The sequence below is a fragment of the Kogia breviceps genome, chromosome 15 (assembly GCF_026419965.1).
Source record: "Kogia breviceps isolate mKogBre1 chromosome 15, mKogBre1 haplotype 1, whole genome shotgun sequence".
Taxonomy (NCBI): domain Eukaryota; kingdom Metazoa; phylum Chordata; class Mammalia; order Artiodactyla; family Physeteridae; genus Kogia; species Kogia breviceps.
Genome location: NC_081324.1, coordinates 71,173,347 through 71,196,589, shown reverse-complemented (window position 1 = coordinate 71,196,589; position 23,243 = coordinate 71,173,347). Strand labels below are relative to the sequence as shown.

At 52.9% G+C, this 23,243-nt stretch overlaps 1 protein-coding gene across 4 annotated transcripts in view; it reads left to right on the top strand.

Annotated features, from left to right (window-relative positions):
* KIAA1671 (KIAA1671 ortholog) overlaps positions 1-23,243 on the top strand; it is a 185,392-nt gene that overhangs the window by 120,179 nt on the left and 41,970 nt on the right. The window contains exon 1 of one of the 4 annotated variants that reach the window (XM_059039520.2): positions 1,932-3,258. The exons of the other annotated variants lie outside the window; for them this stretch is intronic. Coding sequence (XP_058895503.1) covers positions 2,974-3,258 — 285 coding nt within the window. The 5' untranslated portion in view covers positions 1,932-2,973. Of the gene's footprint in view, positions 1-1,931; positions 3,259-23,243 lie in introns of those variants that run through there. 4 annotated transcript variants of the gene reach the window in all.

The window sequence follows — 23,243 nt, the reverse complement described above, 5'->3', positions numbered from 1 at the left end:
TCTGTGTCCAGATGGTCTGTTAAAAAGTTGCGTCCCTTTCTAGATCTTTAGGTGTTTCTGGTGCGGCTTTTCTGGGGTTAGATGGGGAGGACTCAGCTCTTTCTCATGACTGCTCCCACCCTGGAAGTTCCTGGCCCTCTGGGCAAGTGGCCCGCCCACTGCAGGAGGCTGGCTACGGACCAGGTGAGGGAAGTGGGCAAACCTTGGTGGCCAGAAGCCCTGAGACCCTGAAGGCTGTTTGGGGTGCTGGGTGGGGCCAGACACATGTATGGAGGTAAGATCTGGGGCCCTGTGCACATTTTTCTCATTTGCATCATGGGGTGCAGGCTGCTACAGAGCCTCTTGTCCCCCTCCCCTCTCTCTCCTCATTCTGCTCCAGCCCTTGGTTTCCCAATGGCCCAGGCACTATTGTGCCTCTGGGCATTTTAATCTCTTGTGATTTCTGTGGGTCAGGAATTTGGGAGCAGCTTGACTGGATGGCTCGGGCTCAGGGTCTCCCGTGAGGTTGCAGTTGAGGGCCACAGTCATGCAAGGGTTTGCCTGGCGATGTGGGATCTGCTTCCAAAATGGCTCACTCACACAGCTGGAAGTGGGTGCTGCCTGTTGGCTGGGGGCCTCAGACTCTCTCCACGTGGGTCTCTCCACAGGGCTGCTTGAGTGCCTTCACAACATGGCGGCTGGCAGGACGCGGCTTTGGAAATTACACACTGTCACTGCTGCCTTATCTCTTGGGCACACAGACCAACTCGGACTCTTTGTGAGAGGGGACCACTCTAGGGTGTGAATAACAGCGGTCAGGGATCCCTGGAGGCCATCCTGGGGGCCGCCTACCACCCTGGAAGAACTTGGCAGGTGACGTCACCTCCCTGGGCCTCAGTCTTCTCCTGTCAAATGGGTTCATGTGAGGATTCATGAGTTAATTCCTATGAACACGTAGAATGGCATTGGACACTCAGTCACACTCTCAGTAAATATTAGCCCCTGTTATAGTGTCCTACTGGACTGGGAGCCCTCAAGGGCAGGGACGTCCTCAGTTTCTGTATCCAGTGCCTGGCCCGGGGAGGGCAGTCTCTGAACGTTTACGTGAATGAGTGAAAGAATGAATGAGCTAACGAACATCTGTAAGGACTGGGAATCCAGAGAAGAAGGAGATCTGCGTCAGCTGCATTGTCAGAGACACCTCCGTGAAAAACTTTAAGTGAAGCCCTTTAATCGGTGTCTAGGGAGCAAATATTTGTTCAAAACTGAGATGACGTGGGTGGGGGAAAGTGCTGGGGATGCAGTCAGACTGATCAAAGTTTCACTCTTGGACTCGGCGTTTGACCAACAAATATTTACTGAGCTCCAACTCTGGACCATGTGCCGTGTCAGACCCGGAAAATGGGGCAGGGGCGGAGATGAAACAGCCCAGACCCATGCTCTGGTGGTACCCTTGCTGTGTGACCTTGGGCAAGTGAATCTACGTCTCTGAGACTGCATCCCCTCATCTGTAACACAGAGGGGGGATCCCTGCTGGAAGGAGAAAGCTCCTTCCACAAGTGTGCCTCCCCTTAGGATCTGGCTGCTGCTCACCCTTCCGGACAAGCACCCCCTCCAGTCTCAGATGCTGCTGCCTCGCATTTCCCAGCCCGCCCCCCAGCCACTACAGCTCCACAAGGGTTAAAGCCCAGGCGCTCATGTGACCCAGTATAAACCGTGAATCATTCCTGTTCATCCCTGTGCCGTGCCTGCCCACCCAGGATGGGGCAGATGCTGTGCCCCAGGGTTGCCATGGCAACTCTGCCTGTACCGAAATACAGCCCGGCCCAGTTCCTTCTTTGGGGGACCTCGGGGGTTGTTTCACCTGGCTGGGTGTTGCCTTTTAGGGAGGAGGGAGAGAAGGCTGGGAAGGCGAGAGAGAGAGAGAGAGAGAGAGAGAGAGAGAGAGAGAGAGAGAGAGAGAGAGAGGATGAGAGGATGAGAGAGAGAAAGGAGCTTAGGGAGGAACAAGTGGAAAATAAGACACAGGGGGAGGAAGGAGAGGCTGGGAAACTGACAGACAAATGGACCGCCAGAGGTCCCCAGACGCTCGTTGCCTGTCACCCTAGAGGCAGTTTCCCAACTGTTCAGCCTTCCCCGGGCCGCCTGATCTCCGACATACGTGCACACAGGCGCCGGCGTGCACGCACGTGCAGCCGCAGCTCCCCGTGCGCCCGCGGTCAGGGCACAGGGCGGATAGGCTGCCGGGCACGTGCAGCCACCGTCAGCTCCGCGGGACGGTGAACGAGTTGGGACTTGGAGAGGAAGAACAAATGGGGGCGGACGTCAGCTCCCTGGGCGGCCGCCTCCCCGAGGCCCCTCCGGCATTCCTGGGCAGCGAAGCCCCTCGCTGAGACCGGGGGCTGATGTCATCCTGGGCTGCCGAGCCAGGGGACCCGGGGCCCTGGTGGCTGCCTCCGGAAATGAGCTAGCTGCCCGCCGGCCCACAGGTTTGGAACCCCCGGCCGGAGGACAGGAAACCTGCGTGGGCCAGGTGAGCAGGGCCCCGCCGCCGCCGCGGGTGCCTGGGGGGTGCAAGTGAGGACCCAGGTGCCTGAGGGTGCCCGGGGGCCACCGCCTTTTCCTCCCCCACCTTGCGGGGACCGTCACGCCCTGGAGCCGGCGCGGCAGCCCAGTTTCTCAAAGCTCCTCGTCACCCGAGCCAGCCGGCCAGCCGGTGAGCGCTGGGAACTGGATCTTGGAGCCGCCAGCGTGTTTACTCACAACTCCGGGGGGTGGGCTGGCAGCCTGACCCTGCACTGCCTGCGATTGGGAGCGAGCCCCGCGGATGCCGCCGGCTGCTGGCTCAGCGATGTTTATCTACTCTCGGGCCGGCTGAGGAGGGCTGCTGGCTTTCCTCTCCAGGCAGCCCAGAGCTCCCGGCGGCGCACAGCAGGGAGAGGGGAGAGGACCCCCGCGTTTCACCGCTCTCCTGCCGCCCCACCTCCCGGCCCCATGGATTACCTGGGAGACAAACTCACCGTGGCCCAAACCCACATGACCCAGTGGATGGGGACCGTCCGGCGGTCCTTCCAGGAGGCCCTCAACTTAGTGACCAGCACGGTGGGCCCCGAGCGGGCGAGTGGGGAGCCCTCCGGCCGGACCCCCTTCAAGCGCACCTCGTCCTTCCGACACCTCGCTTCCCGCAGCCGGGAATCCTTACGCCGCTTCTCTGCGCGAAGCCAACAGAGATTTTCTTCCCTGAGGAAAAGGCAGCCGGACTCGGAGCCACCAGATCTTGTAAGCTTATTATGTTTTTTTAAAATATTAAAACAACAGTGAGAACGCCTCCCCTCCAGTGCTGCCCCTCCCCCACTCCAGGGAGGTGGTGGGGTTCCCATAGATCCAACCAGGGAGGTTGGATCTCCAGAATAATTGTCCGTCTAGCCCGACCCTGTCCTGCTCCCGCGCCTGGCAAAGAGGCGCGTGGTGGAGATCCCCCTGACAGTGGACTTGCTCGCCCCCCACCAAAGCGGTCAGGACGTTTATACCGATTCACCGTCTGTGTGGACGGGGCTGGCACATGAGTCCGGCAGGGTTTGCCGGTTGATTTATCTCTAAGTGCCGACACTCCAGCCCGACACAAATGCTTCCTATTTTGGGGGAGGATTAGTTCGCACCTGCTTCATCTCCTCACACCCTCCGGGGTGGCCAAGTGTCCATGTCATGTGCGTGTGGAGTTGTGACTTCTGTGCTCTTATAGTCGAGCAAAATTGCGAGGTCTCATCTGATTACCCGAGGCGGTGGGCAGATTTGCCCACTGACAAGTGAACCTTGGTGTGAATGAGCCAGGACAGGGGACCTTGATCTGGGTCCTGAGAGTCCACCATCTCTCTCACTCAGGCAAGCTTGATGGGGCTTGGGGACCAGGGTGGAATGACATCTAATGATTGAAAACGCGACCTGCATGCAGGTTTTTTCTCAAGGACCTTACTAATCATTTGAAGGAGTGGAACTGAGCCCAGACAAGGAAAGGTACCTGCCTGGGGTGGCACAGTGAGTGAGTGGCGAAGCAAGTGCCAGAACCCCCAGCTCTGAACCCCACTCAGGGCTCTTTCCAGCCAAGCTTCCAGTAAAAAGATTTCTCCAGACCTTCCTGATAACTTCAGGGAAGCCCATATCACTGACCCTCAAAGAGAGGGCCTGGTGTTTTCACACAGGAGACATCTGCCACCTGACTATGTGACCCAGTTCGCAGGAGACTAAAGATGGGTGAAGGGCTAAGCCAGCTCCTTCCCTGGGTTCAGCCTTGTGATGAGTCCCGATGGTCATTTTGGGACCCAGCAGTTAAGTATGGAGCCGAGGGGCGCACCAGGCTCTGAGCCAGCCCTCTGTGCACGCGAGGTCGCTGAGATCTCACACCTGCCCTCAAGATGCAGGATCCCGGCCTCCCCTTGGCTGGTCCAGAGAGGTGCAGTGATTCTCCCAGGGTCACACGGCAACCAGAGCAGTGAGGTGCTAACATGTGCCTCATTAATGTGACATCTCCTTCCCTTCTGGGTCTGTGCTGCTCTGTGGCCCTGGACGAATCAGTGGGGCCTGAATTTATGAGACAGATCCCCCACCCCAACCTTTGGAAGGGGTGACTTAGCCCCGGGAGAGAAAGCCTCTCATTCATCACTCTTGTTCCCTCTCTGGCAATTCAGTTAAGGGTGTGGGGCTTGGTAACATTCAGTTCTCCTGCCCTGTGACCCTAGGCATCGGCCCGAGTCCCCCCAGCCCGCATTGCCCTGCTCCCCAGCTTGGCGAATGAATGAATGAATGAATGGAGATGGACCTCGCAGGGCCTTTGTCTCCTCTGTTCACTGTTGGCCTTGCAGTGCCTCCATCAATGCTAATGCGTGCTAGATGAATCTGGGATGAATTAATCTGGTACCTTCCCACTTAGCATTTGCATCTACCAGCTGGCATTGGGGTTGAAAGCTTGAATCAAACTCGGCCACATCCTGGCGAAGGGACCTTGACCCGTTCTCAAGCCTCAGTTTCCGCCTCTGTCAGTTGGGGAGAACTCGGGATCATCAGGAGGTTGAAGTGGGTACCCATCGCAGGACTGGGCACATAATAGGTGTGCCTTCGTAGCTGCTTTCTGTCTGTCAGGTGCCATGATGTCCTGACTCCTCGGGATGAGGGCAGAGTTGGGGTGGAGACACAAGCTGTTTTGCAGAGGACTTAGATTTGACTCCTGGCTCTGCCACTTCCCAGCTGTGCAACCTTGGGTGCACTGTTCCCCTCTCTGTGCCTCAGTTTCCTCATCTGTGAAATGGGGGATTATCCTCATTTCCCATTTACATTTCCCATCGTTATCACTTAAGGGCAGTGACCTGCCACCAGTAGGCGCATGATGCCCATGGCCATGGTACGTGGGCCTTAAAAGTTAGCTACTGCAACAACCAAAACCTTTTCTCCCAAACCATCCCTTCAGAGATCCCCAGCGAACTGGAAAATCCACACACTCGCCTTTCGCTCAGGGACTTCGCTTAAATATTTGTTCTATGGGAGGAGGAAACTTTTTAAAGCCACAGACAATTAAGAGTTTGGGGCCACCTGCAGGAGCCATAGCTGGGGCTGAGAAGGGGACAGGGGGCAGGATTTCAGTCTTTGGGACTTGAACTCTTACTGGATTTACCTAAAGAATCCATTCTGTTCCTAAAGAATCCGTTCTGTTCCATATCCTGCCTCAGGCTCCTATTTACTCAGAGCCGAGCAGAAGAATCTCTGGCAGGCAGAAAGTAACACTCAAAGGCGTGCCCCAAAACGTTTTTCTAAAGGCAGCCTTGAAATAATTTGCTAATGGCCTGCCTGGGCGTCTGCCGAATAAAAGGGGGAAGAAGGGAAATTAATAGCATTGTCTCTGAGAGACAAAGGCAGGAAGAGGCATGTCTGTGCTGCAGCCCAGAGTGAGCCTGAGAACAAGCCCAGCAAGCGAGGTGGACTGCAAGTAGAGGCCAGGCAGAAAATTCCAGAACCCAGGCGCAATGGCAGTGCCACAGAGGCCAACGGCTGGAGTGAGAGTGGGAAGCGGGGGTCTCCAGGGCCGAGGGCTGTTCTGCAGAGAGGGCTTTGGAATTGGACCGACTCGGGGGTCAAGGCTCAGCTCCTCCATGTGCTGGCCAAGTGACCTTGGGCAAGTGGACCCACCTCTTTCAGCCTCAGCATCCTCATCTGTAAAGTGGGGGTTCGCCTGGGGCTTGTCAGGTGGGTGGTCCAGTGGGACGGACTAAAAACCAGCACAGCCCTGGCACCTGTTAAGCACCCACATACAGGAAGGGCTTAACGAGTGCAGGTGCCGTGATGTGAGTCCCACCTGACCAAATGGCCAGACTGGTGCCTTTTGCAAAGCAAAATAAGAACCTGGCCAGCCTTTTGCGGGCATTTACTCTGTGCCAGGCCCCCGTAAGCATGAGGTGTGTATTGTTTGTGTCCCTTCATTCACTCACTCACATTTTCATCCCACCAGTGTTTATGGAGCACCTACTAGGGTGCCAATACTGAATGAAACAGACACAGCTCTCGCCTTTATAGAGCTGCCTTCAAGGGGACAGAACATAAAACACGTCAGCACATAAATATGTCATGTAGGGGCTGAAAACGAGGGAACCGTCTTAAAAGATCAAGGGCTTGTCTGCAACACCAAACTCTTTTGTGGCTGTTGTTGTTAATATTTATTTATTTATTTGGCTGCGCCAGGTCTTAGTTGCGACACACGGGATCTTCGTTGCCACGTGCGGGATCCTTGTTGCGGCATGCAAACTCTTAGTTGCGTCATGCTTACTCTTAGTTGCGGCATGCGAACTCTTAGGTACGGCGTGCGGGAATCTTTTAGTTGCGGCATGCATGCGGGCTCTAGTTCCTTGACCAAGCATCAAACCTGGGCCCCCTGCATTGAGTGCGCCGGAGTCTTAACCACTGTGCCACCAGGGAAGTCCTGACACCGAACTCTTTGCTATATGTCAGTTTTCCAGTCTCACCACCGTTGGTATCTAGGGCCCAGTCATTCTTTGTGGGGCAGGGAGCTGTCCCATGCATGTATATAGGATCATCTCTGGCGTCTCTCCACTAGATGCCAGTAGCGCCCCCAAGCATCATGACCAAAAATGTCCCCAGACATTGCCGGGTGTCTCCAGGGGGCAAAACCGCGCCCCCCTCCCCCTCCTCCGGTTGAGAAGACTGCTGTATGTAATTTGGTTGGGGGACTATAATTGTATTTGGAGTATCCTCCCACTGACCTGAGCTGGGGAAGAAGGGCAGGCACCTCCTGCTTGCCAGGAGTTTGTCTCATCGAATCCGCACAGCTGCCCCTAAGGGACATGGAGCGTAGCCCCCATATTTCATGGATGAGAAATCAGAAGCACAGAGAGGTGAAGTCACAGGCCTGGAGCCACACAGCTGGGATCGGTGAGGCCGAAACCCCAACACCCCAGCGTGTGTCGGCTGTGCTGGGCCCAAGGCGGCCCCTGGCCCCGGGGATTCACTGTTTAAGCACGGGCGCCCTGTGCTGAGTGGGTTCAGTCCTGAGTGGGAGTGTTTGGTTCTGCGTCAGTTATGGTGAAATGGATGCATAAATATTCAGCAGGGCTCAGCGCCTTCCCCCTGCCGTGAGCGCACACACACACACACACACACACACGCACACACCCACGCGCACACACACACACCCCTTTTTTTAGCAAGTGGGAGAGAATTAGAAAGGAAAAGGATGTCTGTGACTCTCACCATCAGAAGCCCTGATTTCTGTCAATACCTCCTCCACGCTGACTGCCTCTTTAGGCTGCCACAATAAATGACCACACACACTGGCGGCCGAAAACAGCAGAAATTTGGAGACCAAGAGTTCAAAATCAAGGTGTTGTCAGGCCACGCCCCCTTCCAGGGCCCTAGGGGAGGATTCTTCCCGCCTCTTCCGGCTTCTGATGGCTCCAGGCATTCCTTGTCTTGTGGCCACATTGCTCCAGTCTCTGCCTCTGTCTCCACACGGCTTCTCTTCTGTCTCTTGTAAGGACACTTGTCTTTGGCTTTAGGGCCCTCCAGGTCATCCATCCTGAGCTCATCTGGAGATCCTTAACTTCTTTAACATCTGCAAAGACCTTTTTTCCAAGTCAAGTCACATTCACAGGTGCCAGGGGTTAGGATGTGGACATATCTCTTTGGAGGCCACAATTCAGCTCACTCACTGCTTCTACTCTGGCCTCTTGCCCTCCAGGCCATTCTTCACCCAGCAACCCAAGGGGTCAAGTTGTTCTTCCCCTGCCTCACCAAGACTTAGGAAGCCTCAGCTTCTTACCGTGGCCTGCAAGGCCCTGTGGCATCTGGCCCTGCTTCCCTCCTGACCTCAGCTCTCACCGCTGTCCTCCGAGCTCATTTCACTCCTGCCACTCTGACCTCCTGCTCTTCTTCAGTCACGGCGTGCTCCTTCCAGACGCTGGGCCTTTGCCCTCCCAGTTCGCTGTGTTTGGAACGCTCTTCCCTCTCTCTTCACCTCTACAGAGAGGCTTCCTGACAGCTGAGGCTGGGGTGAATCCCCACCGTGTTTCCCTCCACCCTGTGCCCCGTAAATGTCCTCCTGGTACTTGTCTCAGTATGAACTTGCTTCATTTCACTTGTTTATTCTGTCTCCTCCACTAGAATGAAAGGCCTGCGAGGGCTGGGGTTTGGGTCGGCCTGGCTCACCTCGGTATCGCCGGTGCCTACAAGAGTGTCCTGTGCACCTAGCCGCTGACGTCATGTCTGCCTTTCTGAAATCCGCTCCCCTTTATCCCTGTGTCTGCCCTGTGGCACCATCTCCATATCACAGATGGGTAAACTGAGGCCCAGAGAGGATCAGTGATTTAGCCTTGGTACCCACCGTCTCGGAGTTGACACCAAGATTCCAGCCCAGGGTGGCTGGGGATTCTTTCCTTATAGAGGTCCAGGTGGGAAAATCTGAGATATAATGGGGATAGAAACTATTATTCATTCATTAAGAATTTTTTGTCCATTATCTCTTCTTTGCCAGATGGAGGACAAGATAGACAGGGTCTCTGTCTTCTCAGGGCTCACAGGAACAGGGAGACACAGTAAACAAATAAGTCAGCTAATGAGTGAACAAGATACTCTGGTATGTGTCAGGACTCTGAAGAAAAATGTCACAGGGTATGGGGACTGGTGGGAGTGTGATTTAGGAAGAGAGGTCAGAGAAGTTTTCTCAGGAGGTGATGTTTTAAGCAGAGCCGTGAATGAAGGGAATGGGCCTTAAGAAGTTTTGGAGGAGGAACCTCCCGGCAGCGGGAAAGGCAGGTGCAAAGGCCCTGAGGCATGTCTGAGGAGCAGCAGGGAGGCCAGGGTGGCAGGATCAGAGCAAGTAAGTTGGGAGAAGGTAGAAGATGAGCAGTTGGGGGCCATGTCACGCAGGGCCTGGGGGCTCTGGTAAGGATGCGAGATTTTAGAACCGTAGGGTTACGAGCAAGGGAGCAGTAACAAGAGCAGAGTAACAATTGCCGCTGTTAATTATTGAGCGCCTACTGTGTGCCAGGCACAGGTTGTCACGTTTCTCCCGGAGACCTGGGCTTCGGGGGAGTAGGGTCCAGCTACTACCACCCCCTCCTGCATCTCCTGGCACCTGTGCCGATGCTGCCCATCACTGCTGGTCCAGAGCCCTGCCAGGTGCCCTGGCCTCAGGCCCTGCCCCTTAGGGCATGGAACCGGGGTGCTGGACTTCAGCACAGCCCCCGAGCCCAGCGCCCAGTGACGCACCTCTGCTCTGGTGTGGATGGGCAGGCAGGATGGGCTGACCGCACCCGACTCCAGGTCTGCTCTTCACCCTGCAGGCGGCAGAATGATGTCACCCAGAGAACAATGGCCCCTTCACGGGTCCAGACGGGCCGAAGGCTGGGCCCAGAGTCGGTGCCTCTGGGAGAGACCTGGAGTGCAGGGCAGGACAAAGGCTTGGCCACTCCACCGGGCTCTGCTTGTGTGAAATTATGTTGAGTTCCCCGCCCCTCCCCCCACACTGAAAAAGGGGGCTGCGCTCACAATACGTGGAGAGTACAGAAAACCCAGACAAGAGCGGAATCCACCCATGATTTTAAGGTCCATGGAAACCACTCTTGGCATTCAAATGCATTTCCTTCCTGTCTTTTTTCCTCCCTTTCTCAAGCAAAATCGCCCACCTTCTGTCTCTGTCCTTGGAGAACATGTGCCGGCTTTATGTGTCTTTAGTAAAGACTGGTGTGGATGCCCAGGCCACACTCCACAGGGCACACACTCCTTCGTTTATACACCCCTCTGCCTGGGCATTCGGGTCGCTTCCCATTTGGGGCAGTCGGGAAGGACTCTGCAGGGGCGGCCCTAGGTGGGCACATCCTTATCCCGACTTCTGAGAGGTCAGCGAGGTTAAAACAAGCTCCTCTTCATCTCTGTGACCCCACGGCTCCTCTGTTACTCTCACTTTCTCTCCCTCTCTCAGCGTTTTCAAATCTCAGATGTTTTGTTCAGACAAAATGCCTCTGGCTTTCCTCATCAGGAAGTCAGAATTTTCAGGAAGGAAATCTGGGTCGGTACATATCACAGGGAATGTTATATTTTTGGATTTCATGAAGAATGGGGTCTCTGCAAGGAGTCACCGAGGTAATTCCTTACGAGTGGGCAGGATATATTGGGTCAGTTACAGAGGGCCGCTGGTGAATGTTTAACGTGAGCCAGGTCTTTAGGGGTAAAGCCCTGATTTGTATGCAGCATTTGCCTATTCCTCTGGTGTAAATACTCCCACCAGGGCCCACTGCAAGCTACCAACCAGCCGTCAGTGAGCATGGAGCTGGGAAAAGATGTGCGGTACATCATTATTATACACAGTAGTGCTCCATTATGTGCGGGGGATATGTTCCAAACCCCCAGTGGATGTCTGAAACCCCAAATAGTACAATACCCTATATACACTATGCTTTCCTATACATACGTTCCTATGATTGTTTATTTTGTTTTGTTTTGTTTTGTTTTTTGTGGTTTTTTTTGCGGTACGCGGGCCTCTCACTGTTGTGGCCTCTCCCGTTGCGGAGCACAGGCTCCGGACGCGCAGGCTCAGCGGCCGTGGCTCACGGGCCCAGCCGCTCCGCGGCATGTGGGATCTTCCCGGACCGGGGCACGAACCCGTGTCCCCTGCATCGGCAGGTGGACTCTCAACCACTGCGCCACCAGGGAAGCCCTATGATTAAATTTAATTTATAAATTAAGTTAAACTTTTAGGTACTGTAAGAGATGAACAATAAATAATAACGAAGTAGAACCATGATAACGACATACTTTAATAACAGTTATGTGAATGTGGTTTCTCTCTCTCTTTCTCAAAACATCTAATTGTACTGTACTCACCTTTCTTCTTCCGGCGATGATGTGAGATGGTAAAATGCCTACATGATGAGACGAAGTGAGCAGGATGACGTGGGCAGTGTCACGGGCCGTTGGGCCGCCATTGACCTGATGATACATCAGAAGGAGGGTCGTGCTCTTTGGGTTATCCTGGATCACTGAGCCATGACGATGGTAATGGATGGATGTCGGGAGCAGACGAATCCAGTGGTTGGAGGTCCAGGAGGGACAGTGTGAGATTTCATCACGCTACTCAGAAAGGCGTGCAATTTAAAACTTACGAATTGCTTATTTCTTCCATTTAAGGTTTTTGGGCCGAGGTTTACCTTGGGTAACTGAAACCATGGAATGTGAAACAGCAGATAAGGGGGCGGACTAGGGTATAGTATGTTCACTGTACAGATGCAATGTACATAAGTGACCTCAAGACCATAGATAATAGTAAACCGTAGTAATTAGGAAGTGATAAGTTTTGACTACTCCTTACCTTTGCTTTTAATAGGGTTTATTCAATCCTTAGTTTATATCATTAATTTTTCGCAATGGCTGTGTTTAGCAACTGGCTCAGAACTGACTCCTGAAAATTTCACAGTTGTGTCTATACCACTGTTAGTAAAGAGAGTGAGTCATGGAGTCTCAGAGCTGTGGGTTTGAATCCTGGTTCTGCCTCTCACTTGATGTGGGACTTTGGGGAGGCAACTTAGTCTCTTTATGCCTCCGTTTCCTCTTTTGTAAAGTGGGGCCCACGATATTAGTCGACTCCGCAGCTGTGCTGGAGATTACACTGAGGTAATGCACACAGAACACGGAGCACAGTGCGAGCCACGTAGTAGGGTCTCAGTGAATGTTTTCTGTGCTCCTCCTCCTCCTCATCGTTTAGTGTTTAACAGTTGGCAAAGCACATTCAGACACTGGCAGGCAGCCTCCAAGTGCCCCAGAGCTTCTTGCCCTTCAGTATTCACACAAAGCCCCCTACCACCCCACGTCGGGCTGGTCTGTGTGGCCAGGAGAATGCAGCAGAGGTGGTGCTGTCACACCTGAGATCAGGTTATACTGAAGGTGGCTGTCACTTCTCTCCTGGTCACTCTTTCCCATTCTCGGAGCTTTCCCTCTGGGGGAGCCAGCTGCCGTTGTCTCGAGGACACTCAGGCAGCCCTGTGGAGAGGCCCACATGGCACAGACTGAAACCCACCAGCAGCTGCGTGAGTGAGCTTGGCGGTGTTTCCTACAACCTGCAGAGGAGACTGCAGCCCCAGCTGGGAGCTTGACTCCAACCTCATGGCATCCTCAGCCAGAACCATTCGGCCAAGACCCTGCTGGACCCTGACTCCCAGAAACTGGGAGAGGCAGTGTTTGTTGTTTCAGCTACGAAGGTTTGGGGGCTATTTGTTACGCAGCAGTAGATAACCAGTATACGTTCCTTCTCATTCATACCTACCACAACAGACAGTCTGACGGTGGCCAGGGAGTGTTACTTAATCCCTCATCTCACAGATGAGTAAACTGAGGTGGGAAGAGCTCAAGGGACCTGCCCGAGATCTGTGATACAGTAGGCCTTGGTGTTCCCCACAGATAATTTTCTCATCTTGGGGGCTCTTGCTCGTAAGGGAGACTGCTTGGCCAGTGTGGGCTCAGGGTCCCGGGGACTTTTTTGAGCAACGCATCCTTTCAGGAGTTGGCCAGACTCTCCCGGCGTGGGAGGGAATCCTAAGTGCTCATCACTCCGTTTAACTCATCAAACATTCATCATAAAGGTTGGGCCATAAACAGCCATGAATTCTCCACATGGATTTGAGAGCAGGGAGTACAAGAGTGGTTTTTCTCCTGCATCAATTTCTAGACCCGAGGAGCCCTCTTCAACTGTCCTGCTCCCTTGAAAGGCAGATCCTAAAACATAAATTATCACCAAGAGTTAAAAAACTGCAAAGTGTGTGAATGTTTACTTTTGTTTTTTAAACATAGATTTGGCATCCTTGTCTGTCCTTTCTTGATTAAGGGGGAAAAAAATGGGGAGATGCAGGTAGAATTAGGTCAGTCCACTTAAGAGCTTGGCTCTCCCTTTGGACATATCTGAGTTTGAATCCCAGCCTTGCCACTAATTAGCTGTGGGACCTTGGGCAGGAGACTTTACTTTCATGAGACTCAGTTTCCCTGTGAAGTTCTTAGCACAGTGCCTGGAGCCTAAAAAGTGCATAATAAAACTTAGCTGCTATTATTCTTCTTATAACATTGATATGTTAGTCAGCTTAGGGTATGTTATATTGCAGTAACAAATTGCCAACTCTCAACTCTTTTAAAATTAATTAATTTTTTATTGAAGTGTAGTTGATTTACAATGTTGTGTTAGTTTCAGGTGTACAGCAAAGTGATTCAGTTATACATGTATATATATATATATATATATATATAAATCTTTTTTCTTTTTAAGATTCTTTTCCGTATAGGTCATTACAAGATATTGAATAGAGTTTCCTGTGCTGTATGGTAGGTCCCAACTCTCAACTCCCAACCCAAAATTTTTCTGTTTTTTTTCAACCTGGATTTTTTTTTTTTTTTTTTGCGGCACGCAGGCCTCTCGCTGTTGTGGCCTCTCCCATTGCGGAGCACAGGCTCCAGACGCGCAGGCTCAGTGGCCATGGCTCACGGGCCCAGCCGCTCCGCGGCATGTGGGATCTTCCCAGACTGGGGCACGAACCCGTGTCCCCTGCATCGGCAGGCGGATTCTCAACCACTGCGCCACCAGGGAAGCCCCAACCTGAATTTTTTTGAAGTATTGTTTTTTTCCCCAGTTTTACCGAGATGTAATTGACATATAACATCACGTTAGTTTAAAGTGTACATGATGATTTGACATGTGTGGAGACTGCGAAATGATCACTACAATGAGTCTAATTAACACCCATCACCTCACATAGTTAACGCATTTTTTTTCTCATGATGAAAACTTCTAAGATCTGTTCTCTTAGCAACTTTCAAATACACAGCACAGTATGGTTAACTATGGTCACCTTGCTGTACATTACGTCCCCAGGATTTATTTATCTAATAACTGGAAGTTTGTATCTTTTCACCCCCTTTATCCATCCCCCTCAATTCCACCCCCCAAAATGTTTATTTCTTGCTCACACAAAGTCCACTGCTGGCCCCGTGGCTTTCTGCAGCTGCCTTCTCTCCAGGCTGTTTGAATCTTGTAGCGAGGCCGTCTGGGAAAATGTGACTTCTCTTTAGCAGCATCAGAGGGAAGAAGCTTGAGAGTCACACCAAGGCAGAGGCTGCCTTGTCCCATTTCCCAGGTGGGGAAATGAAGGCATAAAGGGTGACACGTCTTGAGCACTGACCCTGTGCCAGCCACTGAGCAAAACAAATGCCTTATCACATCCTTGCAGAAACCCCACGGGGGGTCGTATTATTTTTGGTATCCCTGATTCACAAAGGATAAAACCTAGACCCACGGGGTAGGACGTGACCTCGCCCACAGCCTGGACTCCAGCCCAGGTCTGCCGATGCCTCATTTCTTGTCCCTCAGTGGACCTCGAGACCCGCGTACCTGTGCTGAGAGACGCCCCGGTGCCGACCCAGGTTTCACACCACGGCGACACTGACACGGGGGCTGGATCCTTCTTTGCGATGGGGGGGCTGTTCCGGGCTTCGTAGGAGATTGAGCAGCATCCGTGGCCTCCAGCCAGTCCTTCCAGACTTTGCCAAATGCCCCCTGGGGGCAGAATTGCCCGCGGGTTGAGAACCACTGATGTGTGTGGTGAGAGTCACGAGCTATGAGCTGAGGTCCCTGCCAGGCCCTGCGTAACCAAGTGGCCTTAACTCTGAGTGAAGCCAAAACATTAGTAGTCGGGCTTTGGAATTTCCTAACTTTTAGGTAAAGTAACCTTTGATTCCTGGTGTCATTTGGGACAAGTCTCTCCACAGTGATGAGCATTTTTCTTCAGCTGTGAAATGGAGCCGATGAAGTCTGCTGACGGAGTTGTTAGGAGAGTGAGTCGAGATGCTGGTTGGGTGCCCTGGCGCGGCACTAGCACACAATCAGTGCTTTATTGTCCTTTAGTTATGACCTTTCACATGGGCTTGGGGGGTGGTGCACATTTCCTAGCAAAGAAAGATACTTTTCCTGGTCTGGTGAATTTCCAATCTTGTGTCTTCAGGCTCTACATCCAAATATTTGCCTTCTGCCAGAGCCAGACGGTATCCGGCAGCCCACACTCCTGTCACTCACCAGCTTGATTTCTAGAAACGGCCCTTCCCCGGGCACACCTATAATTTAACATCTGTAATTTCTCAATTAGTAGTCAGCAGTCCGTTCTGTTCTTCTCGGTAATTGCCTTCTGCCCTGGGGAGGGTGAGGGATGGATATGGGGGCCGTGTTGAGGCAGCTGGCGCCTTCACCCACCGCAGACATCTCAGCAGGAAGTGCCTGGTAGGTTCTGGAACCCCTGGCGCTGGGTTTGAAGAGGGTACCGAGGTAGCCGCCCTGGTGGATGATGGGAAACCGAGCTTCATTATCCGTAAAAATTTTTTCATGAGCCCTGGGAGCAATTGTAAACAGGCCGCTGAGGAGCAGGGCGCTGATGTGGAGCTCCTCTTCCTGGAGAGGCTCCTGAGCCTTGATTGCCAGAGCGTCTAGATTGTTCCTGTCCACTCCTTCCATGTTACAGCTGGGGAAGCCAAGGCCCAGAGAGGGAAAGAGACCTACACAAAGTCACACAGCAAGTGGGTGACAGACCCAGTATCAGAGCTTGGGGTTTCTAAATTCAAAGTTGGGGCAGTCAGAGGTCGTGCAGTTCTCAACCCTGATATCCTTCAGAGTCGAGCAGCAGACACTTATTGAGCTCCTACTGTTTGCAAAACTCTGCAGTCAGCTGTGCGAGTCACTGAAGATAATGAGATGAAGTTCCCACCTCGGAGAAGTTTTCAGAAAAGTGACTGACATGCATATACCAGCTGCACAGCCTCGAGCCAGCCTCTTCTCTGCAGCCCCGGCGGTGGGCCTCACTTTCCCTTTCTGTACATGGAGGCTCCGGTGTGACCTTTTCAGGCCTCCCCAGTGGAATCAGCCTGGATTCAAATCCCTGCTCCTCTGTGTGCTGGCGTGAGACTTTCAGCCAGACTTTGAGGAAGCCTCGGTTTCCACATCCGCAAGAAGGGGATGGGAATTCCACACGGTGATGAGGGTAACATGCTCAGCAGAGTGCTGAGGGCCCGTGGTGAGCCCTCGGTAGCTAGTAGCTGGTAATCGTGATGGCTTCACTCTACCTGGCCTCGCTTTCCAACCATCCTCCCGGCTCTTCGAGAACCTTCCCTCCTCCCCATCTGTGCGCCAGCCAGCAAGGATGGAGCAGGGGCACGGACAACGCTCTCTGTTGGCAGTTTAAAAAGGTTCAGCCTCTCCTTCAAACTGCGCTGTTTTCTCTCCAGAACGACCCCTCCACCCGCAGGTGCTCTGGTTGTCAGGAGAAGGACAGGGCAGAGCAGGTGGGCCTGGCCTGCAGTGACAGAGCCAGCGGCTCCCAGCCTCCTTTGCTTCCACTCAGCTTCCGCACCCTCCTCGCAGGACACACCCCACGAGCCCTCCCCACCTCCGCCCGCCCCAGAGTTGCTCCCTGGTGATGAAAGCACATCAGGGTCATTAACGGCCACAGCTAATTAGGAAAGAAGAGACAGCACAGAGTTAAATAAATAAGGGACCTTCTGAGGTGTGGCTGAGGGCAGAACAGTTGGAGATCCTGCATATGTGTTTTTCCCTTTCTCATGAATAAATACAAGCCCTTTTGGGGGAGGGACTGAAAATAAGAACGGAGGCCAGCAGAGCTCTGCTTAATGAGCTTCCTAATCTTTTCATATAATGGGGAGCCCTGTGGATTTTCAACAACTCGGTGGTGCAGTCGGTGGAAGGCAGGGGAGTGGGGGAAGCAGCACGGGCCGTTCGAATCCTTTGTGCTACCACTTCCTGTATCTGGGGCCTTGGCCAAGGGCCTTGACCTCTTTGAGCAGTGGTGTCCTTGAGTGCAAAAGGGGGCTAACACTGTGAGAACTGAGCTGACACTTTGGTGGGCGCCTTGGATACTGGTTCAGTGAGTAGAATCCCAGGTGGAGGTCTGCTGGGTCTTAGGTGGGCCTCAGAATCTGCCTGCGTTGCAAGAGCCCCAGGTAGAGACGGTCACGTGGGCACCACCCTTGGAGAAACAGTTCCTTAAAGCAGTTCCCTCAGTCCGCAAATATTTCTCGAGCGCCTACTGTGTGCCAAGCATAGTCAGAGGCCCTAGGGATCCATCAGGGAACAAGACCGAGGTGGTCCCAGCCCTCAAGGACAGTATGTTGTTACTGAAGGGCCGGCTGTGTATTTGCTCTAGTGAACCTCTTGTGGTTGGATGAATGAATGAATGAACGAAAGAATGAATGGCTGCATGAATTGTTAATATTGTTCTGATCATAGATGTGTCTTTGCAGCTTCTTCCAAATTCTTTCTAGCCATTCTTGCTAGATCACAAAGCAATACTGAGATGTATTTGCCCTTTCACGTCCTCAGAGCCCAGCAGTACACCTGACACATCTGTGACACTCAGTTAGTATCTGATGGATGGGTGAATGAATGAATGAATGAATGGACACATGCGTGAATGAACTGTAAGCTCCTGGGTACCCACCAGCCAGATTAGTTGGGTGGATGACTAGGAGCTGTGTTTTCTTGCTAGGAGCAATGGTCTGGAGAGGCTCTAGGTTGTAAATTGGAGTTCCACGTTCAAGGGTGTATCCATGGGGTCATGGCCGTTGTCTCCGAGGACCACAGAAGCCCCGGGGCCTATGGCGGTCAAGTCTCAAGAACTTGAGGGTCAGTCCATGTCTTGACCAGCCAGAGAAAGTCCAGCTTTGTTCTCTCTACTACAGTTGGTACCCTGCTTTTCTGCGCCCACCCCCTAAGCCGTCTTTCTGGACCCCAAGGTTCTCACTGCTACACTGGGCTCACAGGTCTCGGTTTACTCGGCTCTGCGGAGCTGGAGTCAGGCAGCCTTCCAGAGAGCTAAACCAGAGCCCTTTCTGAATTCCTAGGGTGTGTTGCCAAAGGAAGGCTCCTGAAGCCTCCTCAGGAGCTAGTTGGGACTCCATCCTCTGCTTTTATTGAGCCAACTTATATTAAGGTCCTGCTGTGTGCCAGGCACGGTGCTGGGTTCACAGACCTGACTTGACTTCACCCTCAGGGTCACCCAAGGTTGTGAGCCAGAAGGAAGGGCACACTTAGTGCCCCGGGCCCTCGCATGCCGAGGCCGGGGCTTCTCCCTACTACTTCTGTGCACTCTTCGTCCCGTGAGCTGAGCTGCCGAGGTGCTTTACTATGTCTCTCCCCCGAGAACAAAAGTGCTGTGAGGACAGGGGCCTCTCTCTGTTTTGCTGAGTCAGAAAGAGCTGGTTAGTGACAAAAAGCAGACTCTGGAGCCAGCCGCATCTGTTCGAATCCCAGCTTTGCAGCCTCCCAGCAGTGTGTGCGGGCAGGTTACTCTGTGCCTCGGGTTCCTTATCTCTAAAATAGGGATAGGGACTTCTGTGGTGGCTCAGCGGTTGAGAGTCCGCCTGCCAGCGCAGGGGACATTGGTTCGTGCCCTGGTCCGGGAAGATCCCACGTGCCGCGGGACAACTAAGCCCGTGCATCACAACTGAGCCGACGCTCTAGAGCCCGCGAGCCACAACTACTGAGCCCGTGTGCCACAACTGCTGAAGCCTGCGCGCCTAGAGCCCATGCTCCACAAAAAGAGGAGCCACTGCAACGAGAAGCCCGCGCACCAGAATGAAGAGTAGCCCCCACTCGCCGCAACTAGAGAAAGCCCGTGCACAGCAACAAAGACCCAATGCAGCCAAAAATAAATAAATACATTTTTTAAAAAATGGGGATAATGATAGTACTTCATAGGGCTGTTGTGAAGAATACATCAGTTGACACATGTAAAGCACCTAGGACAGTGCCTGGCATGTAATTGGCTCTAAAAAGTTCTTAGTATGGATATTAACATTATTATATTTGCAGCTATAAGGATATTATAAATAAATACACAAAATATCATAAATATTTTGAGGGATGATTTACATACAGCAAAATGCATATGTCTTAAGCACAAAGCTTGATGAGTTTTGACAAATGCACACACCCATGTAACCCACAACTCTGTCAAGATCTAGAACATTCTCACTCCCCCTCAGAAATTCCTTCATGCCCCTTCCTGTCAGTCCTCCTTACCTGGAACTTAATAACACTTCTTGAATGAATGAATGAATCGATGAATGGAGATCCATTGGGTTTGATCCCAAACCTCTTATGCCAATTGTACTTGTAACCATAGCTGCATAACTTGATTAACTGTTAGGTAAATGGAGAAATAGGAGCGCAAAAAGAAAGAATTGTCATACTATGAAAACTTGAACTCATTGAAAAGATTCCATAAAGGTGAACTGCTAAAAAAGAATGTCCTGTCGGGGCGGAGGAGACTGCGAAAGACTGGGGTGAGAAATCCAGGCGTCTAAGTGGGTTCTCTATCCCAGGATGTCCAAGTGTCTGGGCCTCCACTCAGAGCCCAGGCACCTCCCTGTCCCTGCAGCACCGGGGACCCATGCCCCCTGGGCTCAGAGCCCCTCTCCCCACTGCCCTCCAAACCTGTCCCTCCCAGGGAAACCGAGAAACTTAGCACCCCAGACCTGGGTGCTAAGGAATATGGGAGGTGGAAGAGCTTCCAGAGCATATTCTACTGGGGTTTTCACAGGGGTGGAGGGACCAGAAGGAGAGAGGTGGATTCCAGGGCCCCAGCCCTCAACGCCTCACCCACCACATCCCAAACCCGGTTGCTCCCCTATCTTTGTAATATACTGGGCTTCTGTGATTTGGCTTCTAGAGATTTTTCTAAAGCTAACAAAGGAAAAGGAAAGTGGAAAGCGGGTGCTGCGGTGCCAGCCACTACCCTCAATCAGAGACGAGGGGGCATTCAAACAGAGCTAGTGCCTTGCCGGTGACACACAGCGACCCCGTGACAGGGGCTGTTCCAAGTCTGACTTCCGACTCCCAGTTCTGAGTCTTTCCCCGCGGTCCCGCCTGGGTGTTGTCCGGCCCCGGAAAGCTGAATCCCAGGTGGGGGCCTGCCTACAGCCCAAGTGATGCCCTTTTCGGGATCTTAGATACACAGGTGCCCAGCAGGTAAGGGTACCTGGTACCTTGTCAGCCCGCAGGGGGTGCCTGGTCCCCTGGCCTGCTTCTAAGGGGAGCTGCTGCGGTTCGGGTCTTTGGTTCGGCTTTTCTCCCTCCAGGGCCTGGCAAGCAGCACAGGGGCTGCTCCTTCCCTCCAGGGAGAGGTGGCGATGAAGTCACCTCTAGGCCCCTGGGCTGCGTGGCTGGTCAGGTGAAGGGGCCGTTGGCACCTGCTCGGGCTGATGTCACCCTGGGAAGCCATTCAGTGCCGAGGGCCGCCTCCAGCCTTGGCCGCCTGCCCGCCCTGTTACCTGTGTCCTGTTTTGTTTGTTATGTGGAGCGGGCTCAGGGAGGGCCCGGGGTTCGGGGAGACACAGTCTCCTCGCTGCTCTCTGAGACCAGGGTGGCGCCATCCCTTTTCTTCTGGAGACACCCCAGGCTCTGGGGCAGACTGGTTTCAGGTTCAAATCCCAGCTCCGCCACCTCCAGGCCGGGTGGCGGTGGGCAGGTTGCTTGCCCCCTGTGCCTCTGGAGTCTTCCTCTCTGGAAAGGGGTGATGGGGCGTCAGCTCACAGGGGTTGATCTAAGGGTGACCGAGGATGCGTGTGAGCTCGCGCCCGATGGTGAGGAGGGTGGGGGCTGCTGCTCCTCTTGTGTGGGACAGGGTTACGAACGCTGTTCGTGTTATTCCCAGACCTGATTTAAGTCAAGCTTTTCAAAACAAAACAAAACCCGAGACACACTTGCTCCCTTTTGGACCCCCACTTGTTTTAAATCAATGTAACTTAACAAGACACAGATCATCTGTAAGCAGGATTTGGGTCGTTTCCAAAACCTTCCTTCACTCTGGCAAAGCTCTCAGCCTCCCAATTTGCAAACCATTGTTAGAGATCCACAGTTCTCAAAAAATGCAGGTACCCGGGGCCCTGCCTCTTGAGAGTCTGACATAATTGGTCTGGGATGCTGTCCAGGAAGCTGGAGTTTTCGCAGCTCCCCAGGCGATCCCAAGGTGCCACCAGGGCTGGGATCCACTGGGTCAGGCAGCATAACAGAAAGAACACAGGCTTCAGAGTAAGAATGACCCAGGATCAAACCCCAGACCTGCCACTTAGCTTCGGGGCAACCGTGGGCAACTGCCTACATGTCCCGGAGCCTCAGTTTCCTTATTTGTTAATGTTTCTAGAGGCTGCTGGGAGAGATCTGAGCTGGATATGAATGGTACCTCTCATGAGGTTGAGGAGTCAAAGGATGGACATTCCACAGAGGTGTTCCCTGGAAATCAGGGCAGGGCAGGGACCCTAGACCCTTGTCCAGCCAGCCATCCCCACCTTGTCAACACCGGGGACCCCCATTACTGGCTTCCTCCCTTCAGTTTTATGGTCTGGGAGTTTCCCAGAATTCTTTGTTGCTACACTGGACTTGATTCGTGTTCCATGCATAAAGATTACCAGAGACAATTCGCTTAAGAATCACTTGGTTAAATAATGTTTCTAATGCAGGACTTTTCAGAGCCTTTAATTATGCAAATATACATTAGGAACCTCCAGAGATGGTCGTTGGCTTCCCGTACGTCTGAACTCTCTCCATCGAGAGAAGTGCTGTACATCTGTTCCCTGACTCGAGTGGGAGAAGGTCACGGCAGGGAATGGACACACCAATTGTCAGAAGTCCGCTTTCAGGAACGCTAAATCTGGGGTTAGGGAAACGTGCCTCCAATTGGGGGAATTGGGTAGCATGCGTTGAGTACAGAATTCACAAAGGGTTTCTCTGGGTTGGTATCTTGCATAACATACTTTGGGAAACACTCCCAGTCCTCCCCTCCCCCCACCCTCCGCTCTGGAATTACATACATAGGCTTCCATTAAAAGACTCTGTTCTCCAAACTGCCTTTATAGAGTCAACATTAATTCATTCCCTCCTCGATTTTTATTGGGCAGCGAGGAAGGTACATGCATCGATGTGTCCCATCACTGCCATCTGGGCATTGATGGGACAGTCCTAAGAGGCCCTGAGATTCCAGAAGAGGATCTCTGTCCGGCCAGGGCCCTTTGTTCAGAGAAGCTGGCTGAGAGGCCCAGAGGTAGAAATGACGTGGCCAAGGTCAATCCAGAACTGCGCCCAGACCCGGGTTTCTTTTTGTTTGTTTGTTTGTTTTAACATCTTTACTGGAATATAATTGCTTTACAATGTTGTGTTAGTTTCTGCTGTATAACAAAGTGAATCAGCTGTGTGTATACATACATCCTCATATCCCTTCTCTCTTGCATCTCCCTCTCACCCTCCCTATCCCACCCCTCTAGGTGGTCACAAAGCACCAGCTGATCTCCCTGTGCTATGCAGCTGCTTCCCACTAGAGAATGGACTTCAGACCCAGGTTTCTTGCTGCGATCTGTCTGGCTGAGTACCCCGCATGCTGTTTTTACAGCCTGAGCCTGGTTGGCCTCCAATTATTATTGAAATGAGTGGAGGTTTCCGGGAACAGAACAAATCCATAGAGTTTAATTAATGAATATGCCAGAGGGCTTGGCATCTGGATTCCTGTGTTTACCACAGGCTCGGCTAGCAGGCATTTCCTACCTCCTGCGAGGGGCAGGGTGGAGCCCATCTCCCTGCCCACCCCTGCCCTCCTGGTGGAGATTGAGAGAGAGAGGGAGAGAGAAGCTGAAATCTGATTCCCCCACCCCCTTCGCAGCCCGGTTCCTGCAGA